This window comes from Bubalus kerabau, chromosome 6, assembly GCF_029407905.1.
Source record: "Bubalus kerabau isolate K-KA32 ecotype Philippines breed swamp buffalo chromosome 6, PCC_UOA_SB_1v2, whole genome shotgun sequence".
NCBI lineage: Eukaryota > Metazoa > Chordata > Mammalia > Artiodactyla > Bovidae > Bubalus > Bubalus kerabau.
In genome coordinates this window covers 100303355-100311633 of record NC_073629.1, presented here as the reverse complement: position 1 = coordinate 100311633, position 8279 = coordinate 100303355, and the positions used below count along the sequence as shown (strand labels likewise).

The following is an 8279-nucleotide window of genomic DNA, read 5'->3' as shown; positions in this document are numbered from 1 at the left end:
GTGCACAGGGGTGGAGTGTGATTGAGTAGCCCACCTGTGTGTGGAGGCCCAGAGTGTGCCAGGAGACTCCAGGCATACTGGCCACCCCACCACCACCTCCAGACCTCAAGGACTGGGAGAACTGATGCTGGCAAGGGTCTGGGACAGGAGGCAAGCAAGGGATCCCCCCACTGGGCTCAGAGTCTGTGTGGCAGACAAGTCCCTTCAAAGAGCAAGCACCTAGGTGAGCCTTGTGACCCACCGGCTGGAGCCTTCCATAGCCCTTAGCTCACTAGCAGAACCTGTACTATCCTCAAAGTCTGCTCCAGGAGTCTGGGCTGAGCCCCGCTTCAGGCCCAGGCAGGGGTGGGGTTCTCAGCCCCAACCCAGTCTGCCCACCAAGCCCTCTCTAGTCTGGGGAGGGGACAAGGGAGGGATGGGTTGGAGTTGGGTCCCTGGGCAAAGAAAGATGATGCTCCTTCCTGCTGGAAGGGGAGCCCCAACTGAAACCAGGATTCCTTGGGGGGAGTGAGCTCAGCAACTCCCACCCGCCCCTGGACTACCAAGTAGGAATGACTAGGGGCAGGGAGGGACTCCACATCTGGCTTACCGCTGGAGAGACTTTGGTGACCCCCTCCCCTTCATTTGTGTGTCTTTAAATGTGACTCTCTATGTGGGCACCTGTATCCAGGTCTGTGAGTGTAACTGACTGGTGTGCGTTGAGGTTGATCTGTGTGTGTGTCTGTGTGTGGAGGGCAGCCAGGTGGGGGCACGGTGTCCTTCCCACCACTTCTCCAGCCTGAGAAGCATGCCCCTGGCCGCTGTCCCAATCCCTTAAGCCAAAAAGTCAGCCTGTGGTACCCTTCCTTTCCCTTCCCTTCCCTCTTTTCTCCTCTCCCTCACAGGGCCAGATCCCTGAAGGGAAATTAAAAGGTTATTTAAAGCCCCCGCCTCCACCTTTCTTGTCCCTTTAAATGGAGCCTAAACGGTTTTGCTTTGGCAGAAGAAATCTTTTCTGGAGCTTGGGGGTGGGGGTGGGGGATCCTGGTGGGAGAGAAGGGTCTAAGCGGCCTAATCCTCTTACCGCCCCCTCCTCTCCCCTCTCTTCTGAGGCCCACTGCTCCCCGCCCCACTCTGAGGCGCTCAGTCCCTAACTCTGCCTGGGGATCGACCCTCAAATCAGTCTGTGCCCCGTTCTGGCCCACCCAGGCCAAAATTCCTGACCTCTTCCACCCAGGCCAGAACTCTAAAATCTACTGGCAGCATCAGCCAGTCAATACCTCCTGCATCTCCATGCCTTTGCCCCCAAGGAAGCAACCAGCTCCCAGGAGCGAGACTCAGAAGTGTCACTCACAGACCAGAGGGAATGCCAGAGTCAGGGTCCAGCTGCCCTGCCCTGAGTGTCAGACCCTGGGCTTGCCCTGTGTCCATCCTGCACTCAGCCATTCACAACCATGCTTGAACTCACATCTGCATGAGGATTGGTGATACCCACACAAGGACTTAGAGCTGTATGAGGCTCCATGGTTACTCCACGGTGGACTTGTGGTCACAGGGCACAGGTCACAAGGACACAGTCCACGTGTGACTCACAGTCGCTGCCACTGTGCCCAAAGGCAGCCCACACAGAATTCACTATACAGGGGCACACGCAGCATACCCCCCACCCTACCCACCCTTGGCCAAGCACTCGACAGTCACCTCCACATAGAGCAGCCACACACACAGTCTTAGTGCAGGCCCTTGCCACTCCAACAGCACCAGCAGTGTGGGCGTTAACCTGCCCCTCTGGCACACCTTTCAGGAGGCCGGCCTTGCTCACTGCCAGGCCAGAACATGTCTTCCTGTGAACTGGTCCTGCCTGGAGGGAGTGAGGCGCTAGTAGGCACGGGAGGATCCCAGGCCCAAGGTGTTCCCCATGTAGGCCAGGCACCGGGTGTCCCTTGCCCTTGAGACAGGTGGGTGAGCTTCGTGTGAAGCTGAGTCTCAGGCCAGCAGCCTCTCTAAAAGGCCTCCAACTGACAGACAGGTGACCAGCTGCTAGGAACGCAGTCCTGTGTATGGGCTGAGAGTGTGGGCGGTGAGCTCTGATCGCTGTTGTGGGGTGGCGTGATGGCATGGCGGCACGGTGGTGACAAGGCTGCGGGTAGTGCGAGGCTGATAGGGGGAGAGAGAAGTGTGTGTGGTGTGTGCGCATGCATAGCTCGGGACCGATCCTGGAGAGACGGTGAGCGTGTGAGTCAGTCAGGGCACCCCCAGGCCATCACTTGCTGACCCTGTCTGGTGCTAAGCGTCCAGCCGCGGGGTTAGGCTTTTAAAGGGGAAGGTTTCTCAAGACTCCTCCTCGCCCTAGGGATTGGCCTACGGCTTCTGAAGACCCGAGAGAGGCAGAGATCCGGGGACCGGGAGACGGAGATTCGGAGATTCGAAGGAGGTGACCGACGCGGCTGGAGCCCACCGACCCACGGACGGTCGGACCCTGGCAGTCTAGGCCGAGAGCCGCTCTGCAGCACCAGCGGGGCGGGGCGGGGGCGGGGGCGGGAGCGGCGCGTGATTGGCAGCCACCCGGGCCATTGGGGAACGCGTGGGCCCGCGCGGGGCGCCCGGGAAACGCCGTTTAAAACTCCAGCCCCGGCCGAGGCGCGCGTAGATGGCAGCGGCGACGGCGGCGCGGGCCTGGGAGACCAGGTGCGAGCGGGTACGGCCGGCGGGGCCGAGCTGGGCTGGGGCGCCGGGACGGGGAGGACGCGGGCGAACTCTGGGGACCGCCACCACTCTAGTGGTCCTGCAGTTCCCGATCCGCCGGGAGGACCGGAAAGTTTGCTTGGGGCCAGGGACTTGGAGACGGACAAACAGACTGCGAAGGGACAGAGAGGAAAGAGGGACAGGCCAGGGAGACAGAGGCAGGGAGAGATCGGGAGACGCGTAGGGTGAAACGGAGGGAGTGATACCTAGGGCTGACGACGGAGGCAGAGAGAGGGAACAGCCCAAGGAGCCGGACCGAAAGCAGAATTCGAAATTCCGAGGCAGAAAGAGGGAAAAGAGAGAGCCGTGGGCAGAAACGCGCGGAGGCCCAGACGGAAGCCTCGGCCCGCGGAGACGCAGGCACCCGCAGAGAACGCTTCGGATCGGTCACGGTTTTGCCTCATTTGGAAGATATTACTTCGCCCCTGAAAAAAAATAAATACAAAAAAGGTTTGGATATTAAGCGGAGACAAATCCTTCTCAGTTTGGAGGGGGGCGGGGAGGAGGTGGTCGGGGGTAATGTGGAGCAGATGCGGCCTCGGGGCGTCGCGGAGCCCGGGGCCAGGACTGGGGAGGGGGCACGGCCCGCAGCCCAGGTCCCCGCTGGGGTAGCACAGGGGTCGCCCCCACACCTCCCCAGCTTCCGCATCCACGCCGCCCAGCGAACCGCCCGATGCCCCGGGCATTGCCCGGGATCCTGCATCGGTCCGGGCTGCGCGTCCCTGGTTCACACTCCACCCGCGGCGAGTGAGCCTTTTCTCTCCGGACTGCGATTCTGCGAGAATTCTCCGGTTGGGGGTGGTTCAGCGCTCAGCCAGCTTCTGTCCTCGTAAATGCAGCCTAGGGCTGGAGTCCCCCAGGTGGGTGTTTGGGGCGCAGCGGGCCTAGTCCCCTGGAATTCGTTTTGCCTCCGCGGCCTCGACTGGCGTGCGTCGGGTGAGCTACGTGTGGAACGGCAGGCTGGGGCCAGCACCCGGAGCCTCTTCGTGGTGCTTCGGGTGAAGCTGTCAAGGGGCAGGGGGCATTGCCAGGGACTCTCCTCCTTGGGCCTCCCATGGCGGGTAGCTGTGACCCAGTTCTGGACGGGGACAGGCGGTGTCCCGGACTCTGCCGGCTGAACTTTCTCGTCCATCAGGAGTTTCCGGGCTCTCCGCAGGGGCCGCTGCGGCCCTGGTGGTGCGCTTAGGGGCCGAGCGGAACCTCTCCTCCTCTAAATTCGCCCCAGATATGGGGCCTGAACTTGCCCTGATTCTGGTGGTGGTGGTGGTGGTGGTGTGTGTGTGTGTTCCTCAGGTTCGTTGTTTGTCCGATGAGGGAGTCCCGCATTGGGGAGTGGGAGGAGGCGGGAATCTGCGCCCTTTCCACCCTTTGCTCCTGTTTCGAATCCCCCAAAGTAGTGAACCCGTGGAGCCTCGAGCGCTGGTCCGCCCAGGGCATGGGACTATCTTTTTCGTTTTAGAAAATTCTGCAAAGGCACGGAGTCGATCGGGCTAGGGCTGGTTTTCTGAGGTGGCCCTGGGTTAAGGACGTCGGGGAGAGCAGAGGGCTTTACTGCCTGGATCGGCCTTGCGAGCTGGCCGGAGGAGTGGCCCGGTTGGCATCCTGGAGGCTGTTTGCGCCGCAGCTGCGAAATTGCATAGGTTCCCAGTTTGCAGTCCCGACGGCTGGGTGGCCCGGTGTCTTTCTTAATGCAGCTCTGGAACCTATGCACTGCAGGCGGGTTGGCCGGACCCAGCATCTTCTAGGAGGTCTTGTTGCCTATTAGTTTTAGGTGGACTGGGCTGAAGAGTTGTTTTCAATTTTGCAGGGATTTGCGTTTCACTTCTCTTCATCCTCAGTCTTCCCCCAAAGGAGAAGACAGTCTGACCAAAGGGTCGGTGAATTTGGTTCCTACGTCCTCTCTCTGCAAACCAGCTGTGCTCATGTGCGTGTAGGAGGTCAGAAAAAAAATTAAATTTGTTGCCCAGTGAGAGCAAATTATCCGAATAATTGGTTCAAATTTCCGTGGCTGGGGCAGATACAGTCTCTGGACAAGAGGCAGGGATTCACTACTCAGGATGGGGGTAAACAGCTTCCGCCACCCCCTCAGATGTTATGGGCATGAATCCTGCTGGGAAGCGGGAACCATGCAGCCACACAGACTCTGCGGAGAAAGTGGAACAGAGAGCAAAAGTGCATAGGAAAGGAAACCCGCCCTGGGCGAAGGTGGCTTCAAAGGTGAGCACCCGGGCCTCCACATGGGCCCCACCGGACCTCGGGCTGGCCAGTCAGCTTCAAGGGTGAAGGGTGAGTTTTGGGAGAATCCCTGCACTGGTGCCCACCACTTTCACATGCAGAGTCCTGTGTAGTCTTGAAACTGGAGCCGTTTCTCTGATCCGATGCGAACAGAACTGGCTCTGGAGACCTGGCCCCATACATCCCATCACAAGCCGCTTAGTGAATCTTTCAGAAACAAAAGCTTCCAGAGGACCCTGAACTGACAATACTCTGGCCCTGTCAGGTCTGAAATGGAGGATGAGCCTACCACCCTTAAACCTGGGTTCCGAAAAAATACCCAATTGAGTTTGGTGGTTAGAGCACTCGGACGTGCCTATAGGTTGCAGAATCTGAAGGAGGGGAAGAAACTCCCCCTCAATCTCTGAGCTAGTCCTGTACACACACATTTTGTAGCCATCCAGATGGACAGACACACAGGGACACACACACATGTACAGCTGACCACCACCCAGAGTCAAAGGCATGGGTTAGTGTTACCTGAACTATGGGTGGCTAACAAGGACACACCCAGGTGAGAAGTCACATAGGTAGAGAACCATACACATAGGGGCACACAGGTAAATCTGCTGGACACACACTCACAAAACTCCTTAGACAGACACTGCTGTACATATACAGGTTGAACTCATACGAACACTCAGGCATATCACACAAGACACTCCCAGGGCACCCATCTGAGGCCCAACAGCTCCACTTCTCTCCTCAACCGTTTCAGCCCATGGGCTTCAGTCCATAACTCCTGCCCTCGCTTCTGCTCCCCCCACCCCCATTCCCACTGCTAGCCTGGGGAATCGCCACTCACGGCCTCTCACCCCTTCCAGGAAGTCTCTGGTCTTGGTGGAGCCAACCCCCACTTTCCCCAAGTTCCCAGTCCTCTCCCCCTCCTTTCCCCTCCGCTTCTCACAGTCCCGCTCGGCCGCCCTGCGGTGCCCATGTAAATGACAGCAATAAATATCTAATCAAGGCCCCGGGCGACGCCGCCCGCCGCCCGCCAAAGCCCATTACTGAGTAGGCGGGCGGTTTAGGGAGGGGTACTGGGGGGACGGTGAGTGGCGAGCTAAGCGTGTGGTCTGGTCTGGACCTTCGTCCTGCAGTGAGTACCCTAATCTCTGACCTCAGGCGGGTCATTGCTCCTCCCTCCGCCTCAGTTTCCCCTTGGGTAAGACGGGTGAGCTGGGCTCTCCGTTATCCTGTTCTGTTCCCCACCCCCACCCCCCCTCCCCCGCCATCCAGCGAGCTGTCCTTCCACTTAGTCACCCCTCTGCTCTTCCAACAACTTATTTGACTCGGCCCAGTGCTGCCGGATGGGTGGACATCCCAGCTCACACAGTCCCAGGATCACAGCTCTGGCCCGTCTGTTCTTCCAACTTAAGCTGGGTTTCTGGCAGTGGCAGGGAAGAGTCCCCTGGATCTGCCGTCACTTGGCCAGAGTGCATTTTCCCAGACGGAGTTACTACTTGCAAATGGTTTACCGCTGCCGCAGGCGCTGCTTCGGTGTGTCCCTAGGTCATTGGAGCCCACGGGGTCTGGAGGCCCCTTCCAGCTCCCACAGCTCTATGCATCAGGGTTGTCTGAGTCCCTGTGGCTGCGTGGCCCTTTACCTACTTATCCATAGGTCTGTCTGTGCACAAAGTAGGATCTGGGGTCTCCAAGTCAGCAAGACACCCCACCAGCTGCCGGAGGCCCAGACCTGACCCTGGAGCTGTGGCTCTGCGGAGACTCTGCAGTCTCTGTTTCCGGGCTGGCCAGGCCTGGGTCTCGATGATCCTGGAGCGGCCCAACTCGTCCCTGCGGGCCTCCGGACCCGGGGCAAACCAGGCGAGTAGGGCCGGCTCCTCCAGGCAGGTGAGACGCGGAAACGTGCTGGCGGCCGACTGGTGCGCCGCTCCACTCCGGGTCCGTCCAGGTCTCCTGCGTTTTCTCTGGCTTTCCAGCTGCATCTTTGCTGGAAAGGAAGCGGAGAATCAAGCGATTATCCTGCCAGTTCGATTCCCAGGGCCTGCGGTCAGACCTCCCCTGAGCCAGCCTGTGCTCCAGATCACACGCTGGATGGGATTCGAGGAGAAACAAAAATCGGCCCTTTTCATCTTCCCGTTCTTCCCCTGACGCATTTTGCTGCCTTAAAACAAAACAAAACAAAACTCCAGCCGCCTGATTTCTTTGCGCCGCACCCCACCCCCAACATTAAGCTCCTCAGAAAATCCGAGAATAGTAGGTGGAGGGGCCTCTCTCAGTCTCGGCCCATTAGCCTGCAGGGGGCTAATTACCCCAATTAGCGGCTGATTTATAATTAATGGCTCGGACCGAGGGATAATTGGATGTTAATGGATAACAGTTTGTGTAGGGAACTAAGCCCTGGGCTCTTCCAGAGGGCCCTGGGGGTGGGGTCTGCCCTGAGACCCACCCAGAACTCTGGGGCTGTCCCTGATGACGTTCTTTCCCTCCCCTCTCTGTCAACATCCCAAACCCCGAGGCTAGGTGAGCATCTCCTTTGAGAAACTGAAGGGCTCTAGGGCTTGGAGATCTGACCCTGGCAAAGCCACACAGCCTGAAGCTCACCGTCTGAGGTCCTTGGCTCTAACTTTGGGGCCACTTTGGGGTCCCTCAGCTGAACTGGAAGGAGGATGCTGGAGATTTTGGACCCCAACAGCCTGTTCCCTCAGCACATGGATCAAGCAGTGAGGGTTAATGGTAGCAGTGTGCAAGTCATGGTGTTGGTATCAAATGCCACTCGGGGAAGGGGGCCATGGTCAGGATGGGAGCAATGGCCAGGGCTTGGTGTGGGACAGGATCAGGGCTCAGTCTGTGGCAAAATCAGGGCTGAAGCTATGGCCAGGAGGTGGCTTGGCTTCTGGTGGGGTCATGAGGTCGTCCATGGGAGTAGGGCAGTGCAGGCAGGTGAGAAGGAGACTGGGGGCCTTGGCTCACTCAGTTCTGCATTCTGCTGGCCTTCTCACATCTCCCAGAGCTGGTCTCCCCTCACCCAGGACTTTAGACCATCTGACCATTATGCTAGAATTGGAGCCTCTGGAGCTGGTGCTCCTTATATTACCCCAGAGTTTATACCGGACAAAGACTGGCTCTATCTTTACTTGTGGGATGAATGCCTAACATTTTCCTTGCTGGGTACCGAGTCTTGGCTCTGGATCCAGACCCTACCTTGCAGGAGCCCCAGACTGGTGAGGTTAAGGGCTGTTGGTGAGCACGGAGTTCATGCTTTGGAGTTAGACTCCCTGGATTCCATCTTGGCTAAGCTGATTAGCTGTGTGGCTTTGGGC

The 8279-nt window shown here is 58.7% G+C and overlaps 1 protein-coding gene across 1 annotated transcript; it reads left to right on the top strand.

Annotated features, from left to right (window-relative positions):
* Nucleotides 1-2091: 2091 nt before the first annotated feature.
* On the top strand, nt 2092-4120 carry LOC129656493 (uncharacterized). The gene is made up of 3 exons (XM_055587123.1): nt 2092-2125; nt 2333-2677; nt 2935-4120. The coding sequence occupies exons 1-3, from the start codon at nt 2092-2094 to the stop codon at nt 3555-3557; spliced, it is 1002 nt and encodes a 333-aa protein (XP_055443098.1). The 3' UTR covers nt 3558-4120.
* The last annotated feature ends 4159 nt before the right edge of the window (nt 4121-8279 follow it).

Coding starts and splice junctions, on each gene's coding strand:
- LOC129656493 (XM_055587123.1), top strand. CDS start 2,092: ATGGCATGGCGGCACGGTGGTGACAAGGCTGCGG. Junction 2,126..2,332: donor CGGTGGTGACAAGGCTGCGG/GTAGTGCGAGGC, acceptor TCCTCGCCCTAG/GGATTGGCCTACGGCTTCTG. Junction 2,678..2,934: donor GGGAGACCAGGTGCGAGCGG/GTACGGCCGGCG, acceptor AGTGATACCTAG/GGCTGACGACGGAGGCAGAG.